This window comes from Orbicella franksi, chromosome 14, assembly GCF_964199315.1.
Source record: "Orbicella franksi chromosome 14, jaOrbFran1.1, whole genome shotgun sequence".
Lineage (NCBI taxonomy): Eukaryota > Metazoa > Cnidaria > Anthozoa > Scleractinia > Merulinidae > Orbicella > Orbicella franksi.
Genome location: NC_138158.1, coordinates 5,333,113 through 5,358,025, shown reverse-complemented (window position 1 = coordinate 5,358,025; position 24,913 = coordinate 5,333,113). Strand labels below are relative to the sequence as shown.

The 24,913-nt window shown below is 39.9% G+C and overlaps 4 protein-coding genes and 1 pseudogene across 4 annotated transcripts in view; 1 reads left to right on the top strand and 4 right to left on the bottom strand.

Moving 5' to 3' along the window:
• LOC145468095 (patched domain-containing protein 3-like) overlaps positions 1-2,302 on the bottom strand; it is a 36,778-nt gene extending 34,476 nt beyond the window's left edge. Inside the window, exon 1 of the mRNA XM_081451776.1 lies at positions 2,089-2,302. The gene's annotated coding sequence lies outside the window, so the exon portion shown is untranslated. The remainder of the gene's footprint in view (positions 1-2,088) is intronic.
• A 65-nt stretch (positions 2,303-2,367) lies between these two features.
• LOC145468132 (17-beta-hydroxysteroid dehydrogenase type 6-like) lies at positions 2,368-18,860 on the bottom strand. The gene is made up of 4 exons (XM_081451816.1): positions 17,929-18,860; positions 14,450-14,632; positions 4,602-4,841; positions 2,368-3,869 (listed from the first exon to the last, which is right to left on the bottom strand). The coding sequence occupies exons 1-4, from the start codon at positions 18,350-18,352 to the stop codon at positions 3,649-3,651; spliced, it is 1,068 nt and encodes a 355-aa protein (XP_081307942.1). The 5' UTR covers positions 18,353-18,860; the 3' UTR covers positions 2,368-3,648.
• Positions 4,835-7,120, bottom strand: LOC145468120 (QRFP-like peptide receptor; annotated as a pseudogene).
• Positions 11,604-14,380, top strand: LOC145468600 (uncharacterized; the record flags this gene model as incomplete). The annotated part of the gene is made up of 1 exon (XM_081452328.1): positions 11,604-14,380. A coding segment is annotated over one exon (543 nt), but the record flags the coding sequence as incomplete, so codon positions are not given.
• Positions 18,861-19,006: 146 nt separating the features above from the next.
• On the bottom strand, positions 19,007-23,300 carry LOC145468186 (uncharacterized). The gene is made up of 5 exons (XM_081451863.1): positions 23,189-23,300; positions 21,924-21,993; positions 21,098-21,238; positions 20,027-20,186; positions 19,007-19,322 (listed from the first exon to the last, which is right to left on the bottom strand). Exons 2-4 carry the CDS (start codon positions 21,991-21,993, stop codon positions 20,041-20,043), a joined length of 357 nt encoding a protein of 118 aa, XP_081307989.1. The 5' UTR covers positions 23,189-23,300; the 3' UTR covers positions 19,007-19,322; positions 20,027-20,040.
• Positions 23,301-24,913: the final 1,613 nt, after the last annotated feature.

Below are 24,913 nucleotides of genomic sequence, written 5' to 3'. Positions count from 1 at the left end.
CTTATGGATGTCTTGTCAACAGTGCTGACTGTCAACATAACAGTAGACCAAATAATATGTAATTAACCCTTGGGACAAAATGGCCTAGATCTGACTGGTTGATCGACAGTGTATAAAAAAATATGAATCCACTTGTGTCAAGCCTATATTTCCTCAAAATGTAGAGTGTGCACCAAAGCACAAATTCTCCTCTGCTCTCGATCCCGTTTGACAACTTCTCCCCAATTGCAAGTTAACCCGAGTTTTGAAACAAATTTCCAGAAAGTTGGGGCAACTTTAATTTTATGCAGCTAAGATATATTTTAATATGTAAGTATTGTCCCCAGTTAGTTTTTCCTAAAGCTAAATACTCTTTTATTTGACACTTAAATGATGCCTTTCATTCAGTCAAAGAATATTCTTTGATGTTTGAAACCAGTGTGTGCCATTACCTTAAGATTATCAGTCCACGTTTACTACGTATTAAAATCATAGGCTGTGTAAGTTACAACAGAATATTCTTTCTTTGAAGAAACTCCCTTTTAATGGCTAATGCATTAGCGCCGGCTGAAGAAAGTTAATGTCCCGTCCACACTATACCGGAGAAATTTAAAAACGCAGCTTTATTTCTACGGTTAGGCCTACCGTCCACACTAATCCGTCACGAAAACGGTGGTATTTGAAAATGCTGGCTTTCCGTTTAAGTGTGGAAGGAAAACGTTTTCAAAACGGAGCTTTTCGGAAACGATGAAATCACGATAGTCGTGTAATTTCCCAGCTCGAGTTTTCCTCAAACACAAATCCAAAAATATCGGCGATTGTTGCGTCTTCAAATTTCTCCGGCTTGGTGTGGACTGAAAGCAAAACCAAAGGCTACTAACACTAAACAAAAGTTAAGGGAGTTCTTGGAACTGTTTAAAAACTGACTGGATCTATTAACAGACGTTGTTTTTACTTCTACTAACAGCTACCATTCTACATTAGTTAAAATCACACTAATAACTGAAAATAAAAATAGAATTCACATTGACAAGTTACTGATCCGACAGTTTTCTTGAATGAATTTCCAGTGCGAAACAAAGGACGTATATGTAATGTAAACTTTAATAAAAAATAAGACCAAGCGCAGCTTTTCAAATTGATCGCCCTTTGAACATTGCTCCGCCTCTGTATGACAGTTTTTTTAACTCTATGTTAACACATGAAAGGCAGAAATCTCCTCCCTTTCAGCTGCCTTGGCATTGCGTTTCATATTTTCAAATTACAAAGGTAAGTACAGCTCATCATTTTTTTTTTCTCAGAGCCGCGTTAAGAATTTTCTTCTCCGTGTTGTTGTAATTTTCCGAATTTACATATGAATATCGAAACTGAACTTCAGCTATCGATCCTGCCAAAATCTAGATGCATTTTTCGTTTGTAATATTAATGAAACAAACCTGCTTAAGTGTCGATCTTGTGCTAGAATCTCATTTACACTCTTTTTTCATATATACGAATATATTTTACAAGAATTTCGAGGGTGAAATATGCGAAATTTACACCTAACGTCTTCCAACATTTAGCATCTTTCAAGAATATGTCGAAGCAATATTATCGCCTCATTACAAAACTGACCGCAAACGGAAAGGCCAGGCGAATACATCAACAGTTGTTCAAGGACCCCATCAAGTCAACACTGTCTTCGACAGAAAGCTCCCGGCTTTCCCTTATTTGAGTCCCGCGGATGATTTTCGTTTGGAGATTTGATTATGTCAGAAGGGAACTTGATTGTACCGGCGAGAGACAAGTCCTGTTTGGGCAATAGCATTTCGACAATAGTATTTGGACAATCAAGGGGGTCTTGCATGCAAGGAAACCGTTTCGGAAATCATGGATTACCCACAAAGGAAATTCTCCGTTTCTTCTAGGAACGGAACCGGTAGCGCAAGATCTGATCTATACCTTCGCTCAGTCAAGTCTTCAAACCTAAAATTTTGGAGGAAACGATTCAGTCGGCAACATCCGATCAGTCTCCCATGTCTCTTGTCGGAATTCCGTCAAAACAAGAATAAATCCCAATCACACTATTGCTCTATAAGTCCCATAACACTAATCTACACTTGTACTTACTGGATTTCAAGCAAATGCTTTTGAACCAAGAGAGGGTTGATTCTCGCTGGTTTCTAGCTACCAGTCAACGTAAACGAACTGGCGAACCAAGTTTAGCTGCATCAGCTCCTGTCCCGAGCATGAAACAATATCCTTCGTTTTCAGCGGGGTCAAAATGCCTGCCCCCTACCAAGGATTCTGGCGTTGCTTGTCAAACCTGAAGCAGTAGAAATCTAGTTCGTTCTAAAAAAAAAAACACGAATATTTTCTTTTATTTGTTTATTTATCTTACAACAAGTGCGTGTCAAGATTCTTTTCGAATCCGATTCGTCTGGGAACCTAGACGGTATGTAAACATAGCTGAACATGAAACAGATCTGCTAAGCTTGCATTCGCAGGTAGAATTCCACAATAATTTAATAACTCCGCGCTCAAACTGGTCTGAGAAGCTCTAAGGAGGCCGTTTGAACGAACGCAAACACGAGACGGACTAAAAAGTTTCTTCATAAACCTTTTCTAGTTTGGGGCATCTTAGCTAACAGAGATTATTATCGAATGACTGTGTACCTGAAAAATGGGCTACATTCCATATGATTTATTAAAAGTCTCAAAACTAGCCTGTGAACAGGCTCCAGATGGAAGGGTCTGACCGCACCTGGAAGGACTTGGAAGGGCCGAGAAGAAACTTGTTGAGAGTGATGTGGCCGAGGGGGGACTAGAGAGCCTGTAAACAGGCTAAATTAGAACAGATAGTTTTCGCTTGGACACTATAAGCACAGACAGTGGTATTCGTTACATATTTTTGTCTCGTTAACAACGTTGAACTTTCGGAGTCTTTTCGGAGTCACTTTACTTGATGGTCACTCACTCAACGAATGCAATTTTGTTATTTAACCAGAGATAGGAACAGCACACAAAATATTTCACATCCAATGGAAATACAGTCAAACCCTCCTTACGGACACCTCCAAAAGTAAGGACACTCAGGTCTCGACCTATCCTGTCCGGCGTATCAAAGAGGTTTGACTGTAACGTAACCAGGTTTCAACGCATCTTGCATTTTGACAACAAAGTTAACAGACGTAACACAAGCAAAACAACTGCAAACACCGTGACTGGCAAAAAATTTATTTCTAAAAGGCGAAAGCCTTGCAATGCCGACTGTAATCTTAAGGGCTACGAGCTCTCAAAATTACTTTATCAAACTGGGAACATTGCCAAGACTTAAATATCAGCTTCAAACAGTGCAGGATAAAAATATTGCTTCCAGAAAAGAATACAATGACCGCGACTTGATAATTAATAGTAGCTGGACCGAGTGAAGAACAATTTAGGGTGTTATGGGGCGAGCGATTTCAAACTCAGACAAGCGCGCAGCGCGAGGCCGAATTGATCACGTGACATCTTTGTTGAAACATTTAGAACTTTTTAAACTTTGAACAATGAACATGATGTCATGAGCGCTTTCCTTTATTTTCTTTTTTTGTTGTTGTTGTTTTGTTGTTTGTTTTGTTGTTGTTGTTGTTTTGTTGTTTTGTTTATGGCCGATTTCTGTGATTTATTCTTAATCGAGGCGTTGAATTACTTGTTCCGTAGCGGTGCTGGGAGCCTAAATACCAAGCATCTGAGGATAAAGTCGGCCACCACTGTTGGCAACCAAGTGATTGGTCCAAAGAAAAACCGCGCGTCATAACCGAGCAGATAGCGGTCACGTGGTGACTGTGACATCAGCGCATCAACAACAGCGTCAACGACTTGATATGTTCGGGTTGACAACGGAAAGGAAGTGAAAAACGTGATTCCTGGAAAAGATAACAGCACCATTGTGAGAGGCAGATCATTAAGTTTTTGACAGAGGGAGAGGTGGTTGAGTGGTTGAGCCATTATCAAAGGAAGGAAACCTCTGAACGAATCATACTACGCGTGCCACGAGAAAAATATATCTGTTGAAAATTTCAACAGTTTTTTGTTTGTTTTGGCACAATCTGCATTCTGTTGAATGTCCTATAAGCAGACACACTCGAGACCTACAAATCTGTCCCCTCGTGGGACGTTAGAAATGTAGACTTTGTATGTGGTTGGGACAATGTCCCATGTCCGCCTGCCGGAGGTGTCCAGAGGCTAAGGATCTACTGTATTTTGATCGTCGTGGTTTTTCGCCTCGATCCCGGATCGACATTACTGCACATTGTCTACCTGGGTCTCTGATTCACACTCAGTTGAATGAAAATGAGCAACAGAGAGAAGATAACTTTCATCACGATTTCATGGTTTGCCACCGGGCTTCGTCCTCGGGAATGGTTCGGCTGAGTAGCTGGAGGTATTAATCACGCGCGTTCTTTGGTTTCGCGCGCGCGTCACCTTCGTTCCCAGAGTCTCTCTTCTTCTCGGCCCCTGGAGCGAGAGAGAGAGACCCCCTCTGAACGAGGTTGCGCATGCGTCTGAGGATCTGTCACGGAATTTAAAGTGGCACTCGTACAAAAAGTCACGCCTGTAATGCAGGCTTGTAAATGTCACGTAAGGATATCACTTACCTTTTTCCAAGTAATCCCTTCCATATTCTTTCTTTAGTTCTTCACTCAAGTCATCCCAGCCTTGTCTCACCTGTTTCTCTGTGTTACGAGGTTCACTAATTTGAGTCTGGAATGCCCCGGGTTCCATGAGGCTCACTTTTATCCCCCAGGGATATATCTCTCGCCGGAGTGCGTCCGAAAAGGCTTCCACGCCATATTTACTGGCAGCGTAAGCTCCGTAAAAGTTACAAGAAAGTCGACCTATGGCAATGATCGAATAGAAATAACATTGAAAGGATTTTAATTCAAGATTTCAATGCTTAAAATCCGAGACGTACGAATACATTATTACACACAACAAGCGATCAATAAAGATACCCATTCCCTGAGGGCTGCCAGGTGAGAGGGAGCGGATTCTCCCACGGTCTGTGGGAGACACCAGGATTTTGGTCTTCTCTCATAATAACCATGACGGCGTTTCGATATCTGATCTTAGTAAGCATAGATTGGATAGATTTTGGCCACATTTCCACGCGTCGTATTCTCTTTTTGGTGTTTGGAAATGTGCTCAAACACTGTCTTACGTGTTTGATACATTACTTCTCAAACTCATTAAAAATTCATCAAGTTTAAACAAAAAAATCATGACTGTGACGGTGTTTGGATATCTGATCTTAATTAGCGTAGATTACGATTTTATTTCTCTGTTTTCTCCTTAGTTTTAGTTTCGATTGAGAAGATATATCAAACACTCAAGACAGTGTTTGACCACATTTTCAAATACTTCGAAGTTCGTCAAAAATACTCCGCTGCGCGTCCTATTTTCAACTCTCTTCTCGGTGTTTGGAAATGTGGTCAAACATGGTCTTTCGTGTTTGATATATTACTTCAAGAAGACATGTCAACGTTTTTATCCATCGCGGTATCTTTTAGGGTTGTCTATGAAATGCATCTCTATAAAGCAGTATCGAATGCGTCTTTGTAGTTTTCTGTGTCCTTCAAAACTCGTCCACAATTTTCTCCGGGAAGATTTTTCACTCCTTGCAGAGTAACTTGCTCGCGTTTCGCCGCCATGTTATCCGACGCTTTTGTGCAGGGACATAAAATGTTTTGTAATCCAAAGCGATAACTTTCAACAAACGACAGACGAATTATTGGATTGACCATGGAAGACAAAGAATACACAAAACTCGCTAGACTAAAAAACAGTCTTCGAGAGGCACAAGACGAACTCCAGTAAGGTGCGAAATATAGCAATGTCGATGGGATAACGCAAATATACAATAGCATGATAACAGCTATTCGAATCGCTTGTCTTCGTTTCTTTTCAGAATGCCTTTGTAGATTTTGTACGGTGTCAGAGAGGATTCCATCCTGCCTTTTTAAAGCGATTGCTATCGCAGTGTACAAAACGGTTATTACAACTAACGGAGCGATAAAAAACACAAATAATTGTGCAAACAAAAATGCCGCCGAAACATCTGAGTTGTAGACTGAATCGCCTGTAAAGCTGCAAAACGCGTTTTTGTTGTCGTTTACCGCAACATCTGAAATTATCAGCGATGGTGAGTTAAAAAAGCCTGCAAAAATCCAAGCAGAAACGATGGCCGTTGTGCGAATGTTCGGTGAAATAAGACCAAGTTTTATTGGGAAAACGACGACAACAAATCTATCAATTGCTATCCACACCAAGCTTTGAACAGAAACACGGATGGTCACAGAGCTCGAGAAATAAAACAACTTGCAAAATCAAGATCCTAAGATTCCACTGACGCGCCATTGCCATAAATCAGCTACCAATTGAGTCATACTGACAGGGATAACAATCACTGGGAAAAGTAGATCTGACGCAGCCATGTTCACGATGAAATAGTTACTTGTTTTGCGTAAATCTTGATGTTTGTAGACGATGATGACTATAAAGATGTTACCTAAGAAACGGCCCATCAAAATAACACAATACATGAAAATGTAAGAAATTCCCTCCGCAGTCGAACTAAGAACATGGGGACCGCATGACGTGTTGGGTTGGCCCAGTGCAGTTTCGTTGGTAACTACAAAAATTGTGGTGGTGTTTCTCAATGACATGATCTACTCCTTAATTTTCAAGTATTGCTGTTGCTAGCGCTGTAGAAGCACACCCTTATATATTTGACCTGATGTACTTCGTCAGTCGCAATCAATCGGAAATGAATTTTAATTTCGTTGCTCCAGACACTTACATTAGAGACCAATGCAATTAATTTTGCATTTTGCATTCATATTAAAGAAAGAAATTAGTGAAAGGTTTCACAATAGATGATACAGATTTTATTAGGGTAAAATGCCAATTTGCCACATCAGAGATTATGTCTCTGCAAAAACATTGTAAATCTCTCCAATCGCAAACGCATTATCATGTTTGCTCATTCGACAAATTTACGACAGGTGAATAAGAAATTTCAAAGTCCAAATCTATTATTTCGACCTCCTGTTGTTAAAAGCCCTATATATAAAGAGAGACCGTGTAATTATTATTATTATTATTACTATTATCAGTATTATCATGATTATTATTATTATTATTATTTTCTTTTTTCTTTTTTCTTTTCTTTTCTTTTTTTTTTACAAAAACGGTGTTTCCTTCACCCCATCGAGAGGAAGAAACTTCAAATTAAAAGCAATTGAACTCAATTAAAACTTCAACTATACAAAAGAGCTTCCTTGCTGGCATAGAGTTAAAATAACACGACAAAATGCTTTTCGATTGAAAGCGCATACTTTTTGATGTGTTCTCGCCTATTGTTCATACTACAACGGTCGAAAACGTTCATCGTTTTCATTTGAAACGCATGGTTTACATTTCAAAATAGTATCCATAGTGTAGACAAGAAAACGGACTCCTGTATTAGTGTGGCGAAAACGGAGGCTTTCGAAAACGCTGACGTTATTCACATCATTGCGCATGTGCAAATAACAGTGGGGTTTCGTGTTTTCTCATTTAAGAAATAGAAACACTATTTTTAACCAATCAGCGCGCGTAAATTCTTAGGACTGTTTTCTGAAACATTTTAGCTTCGTCATGGTTTTAGTGTGGACGAAGAAAACGCTGCGAAAACGGTAGTATGGACGTGGGAGCGTTTTCGGCGAAAACACGTCGTCGGAAACGTATCGTTTCGAAAACGCATTAGTGTGGGCGGGACCTTAGCTAAAATCTACTTTCAAAAGCATTTCGTCTTATTATTTGAACTCTATGTCAACAAGGAGACTCTTTTGTTACTGAAGTTTTAATTAAGTTCAATTGCTTTTATTTTGAAGTTACGTCCTCTCTAAGAGGTGAGGAAATTACGTTTTTGTAAAAGATAGACAAAAAGTAATAGGTACACGGTCTGTCTCTACATATGTGGCTTTTAACAACAAGAAACCGAAAAAATAGGTTTTGGACTTTGAAATTTCATATTCCACCCGCTGTTAATATGTCGAATGAGCAAACACGACGATGAGTTCGCGATTGCAGAGCTTTACGATGTATTTGCAGAGACATTAACTCTGATGTGGTATATTGGCATTCTACCCAAATGAAATCTGTATAATCTATTGTAAAGCAATGAAACCTGTCACTGATTACTTTCTTCAATACGAATACAAAATAAAAAATTATTTGCATTGTTTTCTAATGTAAGCGTCTGAGGCAGCAAAATTATTCAAAATTCATTTCCGATTGATTGCGACTGACGAAGTGTATCAGGTCAAATTATATAAGGGTGTGTTTCTAAAGCGCCAGCACCGACAATACTTGAAAGTTGAGGAGTAGATCATGTCATTGAGAAATAGCACCACAATCTCTGTAAACGAAACGAAACTGCACCGGGCCAACTCAACACGTCATGCAGTCCCCATGTTCTTCATACAACTGCAGAGAGAATTTCTTTCATTTCTATGTATTGTTTTATTTTGATGGGCGGTTTCTTCGGAAACATGATCATAATCATCATCGTCTACAAGCATCGAGATTTACGAAAAACAATTAATTATTTCATCGTGAACATGGCTGTGTCAGATCTACTTTTCCCTCTGATCGTAATCCCTGTGAATAATGCTACATTGGGGGGCGTAAGGGGGTCCGAAAACCGCAAAACCGCGTAAAAAAACGTAAAAAACCGCAATACCGCATGGAAATTTACCAAAATACCGAAACCGTAGTTACAAATGTGCTACGGTACCGCCATCATTACTTCTAGTTCGCCATTCCATTAGAAATAGGACCTTATTTAGTTTGATAAAAGTGTAGGTTAATGTTAATCAACGTATGATCATCGCACTCATAAAATAATACTGTAATATTATAACTGATCTTATCATCACGCACTCTGACGAGTATCGACGACTTTTATGACTCCGTACTGAAAAGGTCAATCATTGACACACGTCCGTGGCACTGACTTCGTTATGCTGCTGTGGAACTAACATAAGAGCGCTCGCGCACGCACGAATACTGCTGAGTTACCAGGAGCCATAATCGGGGACGGAGACCGTAAGCGCGCGCCATTTCTAGTGTTGGGGTTGTCCCCATGATATGGGACAATAATTCTATTTTTAGAACAAATTGCGCCATCGCCAGAGGCACACGCGCGTACATGCTGCGAGGATTTTTGCGGATGTCGCGCGGGGGAAATGGCGTCCGAAATTCCCGAAATGTTTCATGTTTTTGGCCCACAACTCAACGCGTTTACGTCTGTTGGAATTTTGCTTAAGTATTTTCGTCGTAAGCTGCTCCAGTCTGAGTGAAGTAAGACCGTGTCGAATTTAGGTATGTTCCGCTGTAAGCTTATATATATCGCTGACCAAGTGGTGTTCCGACTGATGCTTCTTTTACATGAGCTGTACATTACTTCACTTTAAATTTCACATATGTTGAAGATTAACAGCTTTTCCACTACACAGCGAAAAAATAACTGGATATATTTAAATATAGCAGAGCTTCAGGACTTCATAGTTTCCTAGCTCCTCTTGCGACACGCTTGCGAGGAATTTGCCAGTTTATCGCGACTGAAAAGTAAAACAAAATAATTGCTAGTTTGGTCAGTTTGAGTTTCGCCTGAATTGTAAGCAACGCTTGATGTTTCATCAAGGCCCAATAACTTTACGATCGTAGATACTGCTCAGTTTTATTTCTGTAAAAATCCAGTAAATTCTCTGTTGTCGATGAATGAGAGCGCCCGCCGATGCTTGTTTTGTACAGTCAGTAAACATGACAAATTGTACTTCCACTGCGCTTTCATGTGAAAGCGTACATCGAACTCAAACAATAACTCTATAGTTTTTAAATATGTTTAAGATTGATAAATGTTTGAGAACAAATTAAAAGCTTAGCTGAAAATATGTGAATAAAGCAGAAATAATCAGCAAAGTTACGATGACGCTTTCTTTACTCAACTGCGAATAACGATTTCGATTTTGTTGATCGAGTTATCAAAACTCCTCGTCTATTTTCATTTTCGCAGTGTAAAACTTCACTATGCTTACGTTGAAGAAACACACATGATGTTAGTAGCCTTTTTGCGTTCGTGAAATTTGTTGCAGCATCTCAGCACAAAAGATAACGAAAGAAATCTTTGTCAAAATTTGTTGACAATTGAAAACACCAACTCGAACTTGAAAGTGCACGAGCTGCACTATGCAAATGAGCTAATTGTACGCGTCAGACTTTCCTTTCAAAAACTTTTGCAAACTCACCAAACAAGCAGAAACAATAAGAAACCATCAAAACAGGTTTTGGTTATGATTGCCCATTGTCTGACAAACTCACAAATTAACTCGATGCCAGAGTAGAGAGTTTTCTTGCTATATTCTTAAGTCAAACAAACGCAAAAACATACGCGTAAGCTTACAACTAGCGTGAGCAGATCTTAGTATTCATTCCCAGCGCGAGATTGACGTCTTGTTTTCGACCCTGAAAAACCCACCTTTTCCGTTAGCTCAGAGCATAAAACTACATATAAGCGCCCTGGTTCGTATTCCCTGCCTTATTCCCTGCCATCGCTGTGAAAAATACGCAAAAGAATCCCTCAACTCTCACCATTTGATCACACAACGTGACAACATCCACGCGAGAGCCCCCGACACGTGCGTGAATCCGCGCGGATATATGACGTCAGGATGGCGCAATTTGTTCTAAAAATAGAAAATTTGTCCCATATCATAGGTGCGCGCGGATCCCAAGACTTACGGTCTCCGTCCCCGATTATGGCTCCTGGAGTTACCCAATTGAAAAAATTCGATGTTTACGGCTTCAGCACTGGAAACCACTCGAATGTTACACAACGCAAGCTTTCCTCGAGTTTTTTTTTTTTTGGTGAAAATTCGTCAAGATGATAGTTTTCAAGCTCAAATATCCCGAATACGAGTTCGGAACACCCATGTTATGTCGCAATTCGACTGAATCAACCTTAAATTTCATTTAAAATATTTCCAAGAAGAATTTTGAGTAACCCGAAGACAACGTACTCAGCCCCATGAAGTGTTCAGTAAAGCAAACGATTGTTGAAGCGTCGTAACTCTCCCGAAGCGAGTTCTTGCTCCTAGAAGAAACGTCGCCGAGCTTCCAATCTCTCCTTGAAGTAACATCATCTCGTCCCGACCATCCTCATAACCACTTCTTCTTGCTCGGCAGACATTGTCCCGCACGAGGCCACGGCAAATACTGTAAGAAAATCTGAGCGAAAGATTCCCAGCCCGGAAAGTGAACAAGTCGACGTATCATTGGATAAAATGGTTAATCATACCAATTATTAACTGGAAAAAGTGGAAATTACAAACAACAAAGCTTGCTTACACAACAATGGTCCCTTGCAAAACATAAACAAGAGATCAAAAGTCATCGGAAGCGTCAGGATCCGAGTAATAACTGTCATAACTGGAAAGCGGAGACGGCTGCAGACTCTTTTTTACCGATTACCGCGATCCAAAATTTATGAAAACCACAAACCACTTAGTCTTATAAAACCGCAATACCGCAGTTTAAAATAAAGATTTCCGTAAAACCGCACCAAAAATAACGCAAAACCGCATCACCGCAAACCCTTACGCCCCCCTCTGGTACACGACAACAAAAACGCGTTTTGCAACTTCACAGGCGATTCAGTCGGCACCCCAGATGTTTCGGACGCATTTTTGTTTGCACAATTACTTGTGTTTTTTATCGCTCCGTTAGTTGGAATAACCGTTTTGTACACTGCGACAGCAATCGCTTTAAAAAGGCAGAATAGAACTCTCACTGACAACGCACAAAATCTGCAAAGGCATTCTGAAAAGAAACAAAGACAAGCGATTCGATTGGCTGTTATAATCGTAGCGCTGTTCTTTATTTGCGTTATTCCATCGACATTGCTATACTTCGTGTCTTTCTGGGGTTTTTCTTGTGTCTCTCAAAGACTGTATTTTAGTCTGGCGAGTTTTGTGTTCTCTTTCTCTTCTATGGTCAATCCAATAATTTGTCTGTCGTTTGTCGAAAGTTATCGCCGTGGATTACAAAACATTTTATGTCCCTGCACGAAAGCGCCGGACAACATAACGGCGAAACGCTAGCAAGTTACTCTACAAGGAGTGAAAAATGTTTCCGGAGAAAACTGTGGACGAGTTTTGAAAGACACAGAAAACTACAAAGAAACATTCGATACTGCTATGTAAAAAAAGTTCTGAGACGACCCTTAAAGATTTCGCAATGGACAGAAACGCTGGCATGACCTCTTGAAGTAACTGACATATCAAACACGAAAGACCGTGTTTGACAACATTTCCAAACAGTTGTTACAGGGCATTTTACAAGAATTTGTTACTTTTAAATGATTGAGCCGATTCCAAGAAATCTCTATGCTCAAGACGAGATAACATTAAATTGTTCTCCATCCAAGAAGAGAATGATAAAGATACCGAAGAAGTCTTTCGAGATTGCTTGGAACTAGTGCTAGATTACCATGACGCCCGATCTGTTGAAATTCAACGAGTACATTCGTCTCAACCGAGGGGTCCACGGTCGATACTCCGAAGAGGGATGGCTCCTCGAGAGAACCGGCTATCATATCAAATGTTCCACCACTTTCTTTAGTAGACAGTATTCAAGGAAAACCTTGATACATGCGATGGCACACCGAGCGAGCTCCAAGCGATTTACGAAGACACAGGCGGCCCAAGCTCTCAATGTTATCCTTTTTTTTTTCCTTTTTATGCGAACGTTCAGGCTAACGTGACATATGACATGTACTATTACATAACGACCGAATTTGACCACGCGAAACATGACTCCCGCCTTGCAGTATATGGAGGTGTTGTGTTACAACGGTTTGAATTTATAAAGGTTTGTATGGGAATGCAACGGCTTTGCTTGAAAAGCCAATTATTCTTATATCTTGTGAATAAAATCTACTTACCCTGTTGCTGTGTTGTATTCTTTGTTGTTTGCCAGCTCCTCGGGCCGATCTAACGCGATTTCAGCGAGTTATCGTTCTGTGGGTTTCCATTTTAGTAGTGGAAACCCACAGAACGATAACTCGCTGAAATCACGTTAGATCGGCCCGAGGAGCTGGCAAACAACAAAGAATACAACACAGCAACAGGGTAAGTAGATTTTATTCACAAAATATAAGAATAATTGGCTTTTCAAGCAAAGCCGTTGCATTCCCATACAAACCTTTATAAATTCAAACCGTTGTAACACAACACCTCCATATACTGCAAGGCGGGAGTCATGTTTCGCGTGGTCAAATTCGGTCGTTATGTAATAGTACATGTCATATGTCACGTTAGCCTGAACATTGGCATAAAAAGGAAAAAAAAAAAGGATAACATTAAGAGCTTGGGCCGCCTGTGACGAAGAATGCTTGATTCCAGACCTCGCACCAGAAGATCGCGTATTCAAAATTCAAAATGGCCGCCACAGAACAGAAGACTTGTCAGTAACAGGTAAGATTATCTTTCACTCATCCTATATTTTGGTGCAACAGCCCTGTGACTTAAACTCTCCTTCCCCTGTCAGTTTTAGAACTATGATGCTGCTCCCTAAATTCAAATTGTCTGATGTACATCCTTAACCCTTTGAAATGGGAGTTCTACAGGGCTGAATTCAAAGAGTACTGAAGAAAAAAAAGAAAAAATACTCGAAGAGCTGAAATACACAAGAGGAAACACAAGTAAACAAGGAGCAGTCAGCTCATTAACTTGAGTTTCTCAGTTGCAAAGCAGTTCAACAATTCTGGCTGACATGTAGTCAAATAAACTTTTAAAACCTTTTGCTGTCATGCAGCACTCAGGGGCTTCCCCCTAGGGTCCACCCCTGGGCAGCAAAGGCACCAGCAGGGATTTAGGGATATTTGCCAAGATTTATCAGATGATTTCTGCCTGAGGGTGTGAAGGGAATATCACTTTTGTCTTATGGTTATTGAACCCTGGAGCCAGACCTTCAGGTTTTGTAATACATGTAGTTATGAGGTCATCATTCAACAGTCTCAAAATTTGGGATGGGATATGCTTTTAATGCATTTTGTGTACAAGTCATCTTATATTGGATTGAACCGGTAGATTTGGATGATCACATTTGCAAGACTAACCAAAACTCACACACATAATTTTTAAATTTCACTGTAATAAGTCAGACACCTCTTTCCCATCCATTTCTTTGTTTGTTTGCATCCGGTTTGTACATAATCATTTCAAGGCCAAATGAAAATCACTCAAAATCACAAGTTTGTGCCCATGAGGTAGGGAAATGTCTGAATTTGTTTGTTTCACTAGCCCTGTAAGGGTATTTGATGAGGTTTGATTGCGTGTTTAGTGGTCCCTAAGGAAGCCACTTACTGATACATTAATTTTCCTTTCTATTGTATAACCCTTACCAGCGACACTTGAGAAATTCACAACTCGTCCTTGTGCCTTTTTCAGCAGGGGCAGGAAGGTTTTAGTGACATCAATCATTCCCCACAGGTTTACGTCTGCAGTGCGTTTAAAGATGTCCATCGACGTCCATTCAATGGGAAGCAAGTAAAGAATTCCAGCATTATTTACCAGGCCCCACATTCCTGCCATTCCAAGAAAGGAACACATACATGAGTTCAGAAATCTAAAGTTGATCATATAAATCTATTATTCTTAACTTGCTAACAACATAAACGGCAAAGCCAGCGAATTCAGAATAGTTTAGACAGGACATTTCTCATCAATTTCCTTTGTTTGTGTCCTCGATGTCTCACTGCCAAGCTGAATTTTTATATATTGAAAACAGTCTATTGGCTTTTTGCCCCCTCTGGGGAGGGGGTACTTCAATGGCACAGTACTTAGCACAATTTATGTTAATTTGTATGATAGATCAATTCAACGATAGACTATTTGAGAAAAACTACTTTGGAGTTTTGTTCTTCAGTCAAATCAAATCAATCAACCTCAGAAACAACACCAACAGCAGCGTTTTAAATGGTTTAGTATTAAATATTTCGCGACACTGTAAATAATTAACCGCACGGCCATGGGCCGAGCGCCGTTCTAGGTTTACCCGTGGTTTATTTTTTTTTTTTTAACCGCGCGGCCATGGGCCGAGCGCGGTTCTAGGTTTACCCGTGGTTTATTATTAACCGCGCGCGGCCATGGGCCGAGCGCGGTTCTAGGTTTACCCGTGGTTTTTTTTTTTTTTTTTGTCGGTGACCAGACGCAGACCTCCGCTTGGCCAAATTCCGAGTCACGCAACGTGTGATGTTTTTTCTGCCAGAAGCTGTTAAAACATTAATACACGGATAATTTTATGGATATTGTTTCCTTTGTTGTGGGTAAAATATATTTCCTTTTGGTTTTATCGAAGCGTTGGATTCAAAGAGAATAATAAATACGCTAAAAAAAGGTATTACGTCAGCCATGGAATGCGTTAACGTCGCAGCTTTCACTTTCGCTACGTGACTAATAAGATCGTGTTTACTTTGGAAGTTTTTTTCGCCAGAAGCGACGGTCATCAATTTATTTGCAAGTTTGCGAGTATTTCTTGTGGTTTTAGGCAAATGAAGTAAATTCTTTGCCTCTTTCATCGCAGCGAGTTCATAGATTGGAAGGAAAATGAAATATTTGCAAGCCAAGCAAAGAACATGTCAGGACATGCAATGATTACGTCATTGGTAGGGAAATAACCACCGTACTAAAGATAGCCGTCGATAATGCAATTCTTGAATTATGTGACTCGTGTGACTTCTTTGCTAGCCCTTTACTCAAGGAAAAAATTAAATTTAAACTTGACTCTTAAGAAAGAAAGCTGTTGTTAATAGTGTTCGTATCTTCATGCCCATACATATCCCAAAGAAAGTTCCAGATTAACACTATTACGTCATCAGAGATTTCGCAACAGCTACGACTGATGGTGCAATAGTACAGTCTGTGTTGATCAAGTGATGTGATGTCTACAGTAATCAATGAATCATCAAGGATTACTTTCGAATGTGCACTGCGTTGCGACTGTAGTGCTAAGAAAACAGTTAAATTTTAAAAGCGCGGTTTTAAGATCTAACAGATCTTCTTGTTTTTTTTTTTTCTGTCGGTGACCAGACGCAGACCTCCGCTCGGCCAAACTTTGAGTCACGCAACGTGTGATGTTTTTCCGCCAGAAGCTGTTAAAACATAAATACACGGACAATTTTACGGATATTGTTTTCTTTTTGTGGGTAAAATATATTTTCTTTTCGTTTTATCAAAGCGTTGGATTTAAAGGGAATAATAAATACGCTGAAAAAAGGTATTACGTCAGCCATGGAATGCGCTGACGTTGCAGCTTTCACTTTTGCTACGTGACAAATAAGATCGTGTTTACTTTACAAGTTTATTTCGGCAGAAGCGACGGTCATTAATTTATTTGTAATTTTGCGAGTATTTCTTGTGGTTTTAGGCAAATGAAGTAAATCCTTTGACTGTTACATCGCCGTGAGTTCATAGATCGGAAGGAAAATTGAATATTTGCAAGCCAAGCAAAGAACGTGTCAGAACGTGCAAAGATTACGTCATTGATAGGGAAATAACCACCGTAGTAAAGATAGCCGTAGATAACGCAATTCTTGAATTATGTGACTCGTGTGACTTCTTTGCTAACCCTTAACTCAAGGGAAAATAACAATTAAATTTAATCGTGACTTTAAAGAAAGAAAGCGGTTTGTAATAGTGTTCGTATCTTCATGACCATACATATCCCGAAGAAAGTTCCAGATTAAGACTATTACGTCATCGGAGATGTCACAACGGCTACGACTGATGGTGCGATAATAGAGTTTGTGTTGATTAAGTGCTGTGATGTCTACAGTAATCAACGAATCATCAAAGATTGCTTTGGAATATGCACTGCGTTGCGACTGTAGTACTAAGAAAACAGTTAAATTTTAAAAGCGCAGTTATAAGATCTAACAGATCTTCTTGTTTTTTGTCGGTGACCAGACGCAGATCACCGCTCGGCCAAACTTTGAGTCACGCAACGTGTGATGTTTTTCCGCCAGAAGCTGTTAAAACATAAATACACGGACAATTTTACGGATATTGTTTTCTTTTTTGTGGGTAAAATATATTTTCTTTTCGTTTTATCAAAGCGTTGGATTTAAAGGGAATAATAAATACGCTGAAAAAAGGTATTACGTCAGCCATGGAATGCGCTGACGTTGCAGCTTTCACTTTCGCTACGTGACAGATAAGATCGTGTTTACTTTGCAAGTTTATTTCGGCAGAAGCGACGGTCATTAATTTATTTGTAATTTTGCGAGTGTTTCTTGTGGGTTTTAGGCAAATGAAGTAAATCCTTTGACTATTTCATCGCAGCGAGTTCATAGATCGGAAGGAAAATTAAATATTTGCAAGCCAGGCAAAGAACGGGTCAGAACGTGCAAAGACTACGTCATTGATAGGGAAATAACCACCATACTAAAGATAGCCGTAGATAACGCAATTCTTGAATTATGTGACTCGTGTGACTTCTTTGCTAACCCTTAACTCAAGGGAAAATAACAATTAAATTTAATCGTGACTTTAAAGAAAGAAAGCGGTTTGTAATAGTGTTCGTATCTTCATGACCATACATATCCCGAAGAAAGTTCCAGATTAAGACTATTACGTCATCGGAGATGTCACAACGGCTACGACTGATGGTGTGATAATAGAGTTTGTGTTGATCAAGTGCTGTGATGTCTACAGTAATCAACGAATCATCAAAGATTGCTTTGGAATATGCACTGCGTTGCGACTGTAGTACTAAGAAAACAGTTAAGTTTTAAAAGCGCGGTTATAAGATCTAACAGATCTTCTTGTTATGCTCGCTCGTGCATATATTAACGGAATTAAATTTGAATATATTTGCAAATACCTGAGTCACAGAGAATTTGTCCTTTGACCTCCTCGTAGACATCTTTAATCTGCTGCGAGTTTGTCACATCCATCTGGAATGTTTTCAGTTTGTCACTCGTCACTGATCTTAAACTCTCTTCTCCTTCTTTCGTTAAACAAGTCGCCAACACACGAACTCCCATCTTGTCCAGTCGAATGGCGGTTTCTCGACCGAAGCCCGAGTCACAGCCCGTAATGAGAACAAACTTTTCTTTGATATCAACCTTCGATCGCGGAATCAATTGCTTTAGAACATAGATTGCGAAAAACCCGATCAGAACTGGAATGAACCAACTTGTCGTTGTGGAGCTTTCAGGATCCATGCTGCTTGTCTTAGTTGTGTAACGTAACGCCAGTGATGCATATTTATCATGTTTGTTTGGGTCGTCACGCAACGATTGCATGCCAATCCCGTTCACAGAGCCCGCGATTTGTTTGTATGCTGGAAGGGGTGGATTTAGGGGGGTGGACTGGGTGGCTAGCCGGACTCCCTCTTATGAAAAGGGTTGTGACTATTATGGCAGAAATAAAGGAGAACACTCTGGACAGATACCTCATTGTTATTACAAGTAATTTCAGTTTCTCTAGCTAAAATGGTGATAGAAATACGTTTAACAGTTACATAAATGAGAAACCATAAACTGCAAGGGACCGCATACGATAAACGCTGCCAACGTAGGATCTACAAGAGATCTACAAGAGCCTTGCAGTCTATTGCTTAACAGTTACACCACTGACCAAGAGTGACGAGAGCCCGCATCTCGCGAGATATGCATGCCCCATTAAATCTGCAGCTACGCCCTCTCGAAAAATCCTGGATCCGCCTTAGGCCAAGGCTACAGCAGAGATTGCAAATTCAGGATCTACTACACACAAGAGTCAAGAGTAAATGCTCATCAACAGCCTCTCACAGCTCTCCTCCATAGTCAAAGAAACGCAACGCAGCGCTTTCTGTACATACGCGAGCTAAGTAACGATCCAAGAAGCTACCGTCTTAGGAAAGAGTCGGTAGAATTTAATGCCCGGTAGAGTCAGAATTGACAAGAAAAGAGGACAATGTTACGCATAATATTTTTAATAGCTTAGCTTGTTTAACAAATCATATATGGAGAATCACGTATAGAGAAGTGCAACGTGGAGAAACGCGAAAAAAAGCTGCACAGAAACTGGACATGACTTGAGTCCAGGTTTCGCGCAGCCATTTTATTTCGCATTTTCCGCTTCCCATAAAGAGTTCGCTAAATTCCAAGAAGTCTACTGATTTTCGTCCATTAGTCTCAATTCTTAGCGTATATAATGGTTTAACAGCTTTTTATGTTGGAACGAGAGTTCCTGTTGTTGTATCTCACATCTACTTTTGCTGGCTGTTTTGACCTATAGAGAAAAAAATGAAAGTATTACTCATTGCACTTTATAGTTGCCCTTTTCTCTTTCTTACATGTGAAGAATTGGTAATATATATAACGAGCATGCGTGTGTTTCTTTTGAATAGTCAGGTTCATATTGGCGGATTTGATCCACGGATGAAATAAACTGCCAACCGTTTAAAAGTATTGCTCAATTCAAAGGGAGCAGGTATGTCCCATTTGACCGTGTTTTCAGTTAAAATTCACCGTACAGTTGTAGCGCGAATCAGTCTCGACTAGTGATTCGAATCAACAACAGAACGATTTGCACTGTAATTGCACGGTAAAAGTAACTGAAAATACGGTCAAATAGGACTCCTCTGCTACCTGTGTCATGGGCTTTGATTTGTATTGTCTTATACTTGGGTTTCATCCGCAAACTTGAGAGTCAGAACCTTGGAACCACCTTGTGCAGTATGATAAACAGTACCACATGAAGGCGCTGCTTGATAGCCTGTTCATTTGAATGGTCATGCACTAGGGTTTCATCCACAGACTTAAAAGCTAGAACCACCTTGTACAGCATGATAAGCAGTACCTCATGAAAGTACTGCTCAATAGCTTTCATTTGAATGGTCACACACTAGGTTTTTATTCAGATACGTGATGTAGTTCAGTACCAAAACTGTCCAACAGGTGCCAAATGGTTTAAATACAAATCAACTGACTTACTTAACCGATGAAAACTAAGCCTTTCCAGCGGCCTCCATCTTAGCCAAGCCCTCCTTGGTCATCGGTTCGATGTTTACTGCTGCTTCATATGGGGGAGGCATTTCCACATACTGCACCTGGGGTGATCCCACATTCGCGCCCACTGGATAAGCGTACCGAGCTTCGAATAAAAAGGGCAGAAAAGAGTTGAATTACTATATTTTAGTAATTGTACCGAATGGAAAAATGCGATCTTACACGAATCTTACAGCTGATAACATTACGGCAAGTCTGGTCAGTCAGGTTCAGGGATCTTAGTACCAATGACTGACATACAACATTTTACATGACTCTGCATGAGTCCCGGCGGGTGGTACTCCCATATATGGGCTATATAGGTATGTGCCGCGGGATAGGGTAGGGTTTTTGATGTTCGCGATCGTTAAATAGGGTATGATGTTTGCCCCTGTTGGCATTGTGCCTTAGATAGGGTACCTAAATTGCATCAGCCAAACTTGCAGTCCGTAAATACCCAGCTAAACGAAAAACAAATAATCTGTTAGAACTGAACCTTATGTTGACTTCCGATGTTACAGAAACGAAATAAAACACGACCCGTTTACGGTATTCTTCCCTTCAATAGCGTGTCATTTTTTAGGTTTTGGCCTTAAATTAAATAGGGTGTCATTTTTCATGTCCTTAAGGTTAAAGACCCTTTGCGGCACACACCTGTTCGAAATTTACGGAAGTACCACCCCCCCCCCCACCCCCGAGGAGGAGGACATGAGTACCAATCCTGCTCAAATTGTCAAAACATCGATCACCAACACTTCTCTCATCCAGCCATTTACTCTAAACAAACCGGCTAAGGATATTTTGGCAAGAAAATAGTAATAAGATCATTCTTTAGGGTCCCAATTAAAGGGCCATAAGAGACATAGGACTGCGTCCTTAAAAAAGTGAGGCTCTAAGGTTCCAAGATTCCTTTCTATTGGCCTCTAAACAGTGACAACCGTCATGTCACTTCATAAGAGCTCCTGAGAGCCTCGCTATCAAATTGTGATATTGTGAGTCTTATCCCACATTGCTAACCTTGTCGGTTTTCCAGTTTTGTCATAAAACTGTCAGCCTTCTTCTTCAACTGGTCAATCATCATTGCCCTCCTGGCAGCACACCGCTGGCGCCGTTCGCGTTTCTTCGCCATATGCAAGGCAACTATTCTCTTGAAAAGACCTGACAGGTGAGAAAGACAACGCTAAAACGAAACGCCTTCAGAACAAAAAAGAAACTAGGTTAACTAGTCAATGAACAATCAATTCAAAACATTTTATTCTAATTTGGACGCTTGTTGTATCAAGCTGAATTACAGTAGCAAGATTTGCCGGGGAAACAGTCTCTGATTGGCTGCTACCCCAATCGACACAACAGCGTCTTTGATTGGTTGCTACATTCCAGTTAATCCAACGACGTCTTCGATTGGAACAGCACTAACCCAATCAAAGACACTTCCTTCGTCAACCTCGTTCGTCCTGGGAACGAGGTTGTTTCATGCCTAGCTTTCGTGTACCACTTCTTCGATGATTTTGTTTCCCTGGAGTTTCGTTGTCTAAATTCTGTTGCGTAACATATTTACGGCCACAGACAAATTTTAATAGATGTGATCGTTTATATTGTGGTAAAGATTGAGTCAAGGGAAATCGAAGTCCTTTTTCAGGGCTAACTTAGTTCAAACTCTTCTTCAAAATAAATTCAGTAGTGGACGAAGGATGTTCGATTTTTCATGCCAAATTATGACTTCACGCACACTCATTTAGTAAACACAAATTTTGAGTTCGAAAAACTGAACAATGGTTTTTGCATTGAATTATGCATGCGAAGTTTAATGACACGAGACTAACTTTCTTAGTTTCACTTTTACCTTGATATTCCCTGATGTCAGAACCGCTACCAGCATTTTCTTCCCTCTCTTCAACTTTATAATATTCCATCTGTCAAAATACATTAAATGCAAGCTCTGAACGTTCAAATTAAATAGACCCACCTCAAAGTAAAATGCATTCAACAAGATGCTTACAAATGTACAAATATGCAGAACAATTTACCAGCAGACGTTTATGGAATCTCTTGATAAATATCTGTACTAGCGGTGAAATTTTGGTTTGTATGTTTATGTGGAAAATCCAAAACGAGACAATGCTTTACTTCAATGCGTAAGTAGTCTTTGTAGACAAATAGGGCCGCTGTAACGTCAGATGCAATTGTGTATACAATAAATAATTTAACGTGTTTTGCTTCAGGTATTTTCCTTGTATGTAAACCGCAAAATGCGTAGATAGAGATAACTGGGCACTAATCCCTCTTGTTGAAAATCCAATAAAGAATCCGTCGCCTCAAGGCGCGACGAAGTTTGTTTTAATTAAGCGTTTACCGATTCTTAGCAAGACTAGTAAAGAAACTACTTGCCAATTCCTCGTCACACTCGTATGAAAGAAAATCTAAAGACAAGTTTTATACAAGGCAATCAGTCGCTGGTTTTGGGTTATAACGTGTGCTACGTGATGTCGTTAAAGATTGTTGCCGTTGCCAAGCAAGCTTCGTCTAAAACAGACTATACTTCCTCATTCGCGTGACTGAGTGGAAGTCGCGCGTGTTCTCGCGTTACCAAATTTACACGCTTTAGGTTCCATACTAGTGAAAACATCACGAAACATGTAAATCTCCAGCTAATATATATATTTATATAATATATGCGACTTTAAGGCTAAAAAAATCGGCCTTGGCTTGTTTTTAATACCAGAAGTCGAAAAATATGATCATTTAAAAACAAAAAACTTATAATCTTCTTTCGGACCACTGATTCCGAGGACAAATTGTTTCGCGCTTTCCCTCTCGAAAGTGCAACGAAAACTAGACTCGAAAGATTACATAAGCGTGCATGGTTTACAAACATATTTTCACCACTGAATTTCTCTTGTAAATGTGCCTTTTCTGGCGTAATGAAAGAGAATCTAGTTCACAGAAAAGTAGAGTTTTTCTCATAGGCTTACCGTCCACAACTGTGAAAATCATTTCCCTGTTTTCTATTTAATTTATCACAAGTTCACATGAATTATGATTTCTAACATTATTCATCGCAAAACTTCTCGCTTTATAAAACTGCAGTGTTGGTCTAGATGTACTTACCGAATTTCACACAACAGTCGTGTCAATGAAAACAGAAATGTTACTTTTTCTTGCAAAACCGAGTCGGATTGTTTCGTTGTTATCGCTGGCAAAAAAGGTTATTACTAACAACAAACGTGCGTCGAAGTGTTATAATGATATGTCATGATGTAAAGTTTATTTTCAGACCTTCCTCGTGACCGGAATAGGAAATAAAGCTGATCGTCCAGTAGTGAAAGTTTTGCTATGACGGGGTCAAGTATTTGCCAGCTGATGACCAGGTGTTGTGGCTAAGGATATCAAAACATATCACAAGGCATTCCAGTTTAAACCAGGAAAAATACGGTTTATTATAAAAAACTGTTTTTACCTGTCTCTCTATTTAATTTGTTCAACAGACGCAGCTGATCTGAACTGCATGAACCCTGTCTACTCCATTTTGGAGCGTAAGGTACTGACAACACTCCTTCAATACCCTCTGTTTCTGTTCAGGCGTTCCACCATGATCTGTGCCCAGGAGTAACTCTTCGACTGGATAGTGCGTTCTATATCCCTCATCGAACTGTTACCAAATCTCCCCCCCTCTGACTGTTGCCAACACGCTCACTAGCATTACGATAATCTTCCATGGATCATTTAACTATATTACTTATTTTATCAAAGTATCGAGGATAGCTGCGGGAGTGACAAAAATAAGGAAGTAAATGCAATGAAAAATATGATACTTAATACTCGCCTGGAATTTTGAATCTTTGCCTATTATTCACGTAGTCAAGTTCAGTCGAAGGATCCAACGAAAATGAAACCGGGAAAAATCTTTGTACAGTGAGAAACTTGCAGTTATACGGTATTTATATGCTTCATAATATGCATAATTGCGTCTCTACGCGAGCTCAAACAGCTCGCTCTTAATGCAAAAAGCATCGAAAATGTCAGCCATATTTTAGTAATTTTGTCTAAATTTCTGTTACTCTGCTGTTAATTTCCTCAAACAAACTGTATGATCGAACGATACCTAGCATTTTTCTTGGGCTAGCTGTTTGGGGCGCTTTGCGCGAAATGATAGGTAGCCACAGCGGGTAGCGAAGTCATGTCGAAATTCGCTTTCTATATTTTAATGACTGCGATATTATTCTTGCGTTCAAAGAAAAGAAATTCCAAGCCGTTATAACGCAAAACTTGTGACACAAGTAGTACTTTGTCGGCGCCGCTAACAAATTTTAGTCCTCCTACTATAGCACGCTTCAGAAACCTCTCGTTCGTTATCATGTCTGATTTTCGTTATGTACGCTCGTCAGAAATGTGCATTACAAATGTGAACAGGCTGTATGGAGGTTAATCGTGATGCGTGATATGCGTGATACGTGACGGGAAGTTGGGTTTAGTGAGGGGGGGAGGGGGGATATGTCAAAGAGAAAAAAAACGATAACAGTCCAAAAATGTTACAGCTACAGCTTTCGCCAGTAAATGTGTACAAGATTCGGTCACGATTTTATCCGATATTAGAAATTAACAATATTGCAATTAACAAGTCATCCGCACCTTGCAGAGCAAATTTGAATTGAAAACAGTAGGGAAGTTTGACGATGTGAAATCAGTCTGTTACTAATTTGGCGTATATAAACGCATAGGCTTCGCAAACTCACGATTCGAGGAATCGATCAAATATTAATGATTTATGTTCGCGCGCGTATCGAGTGGGACGCGACCACCTAAAGTGTGAGGAGTTGTGTAACACTTTGGACC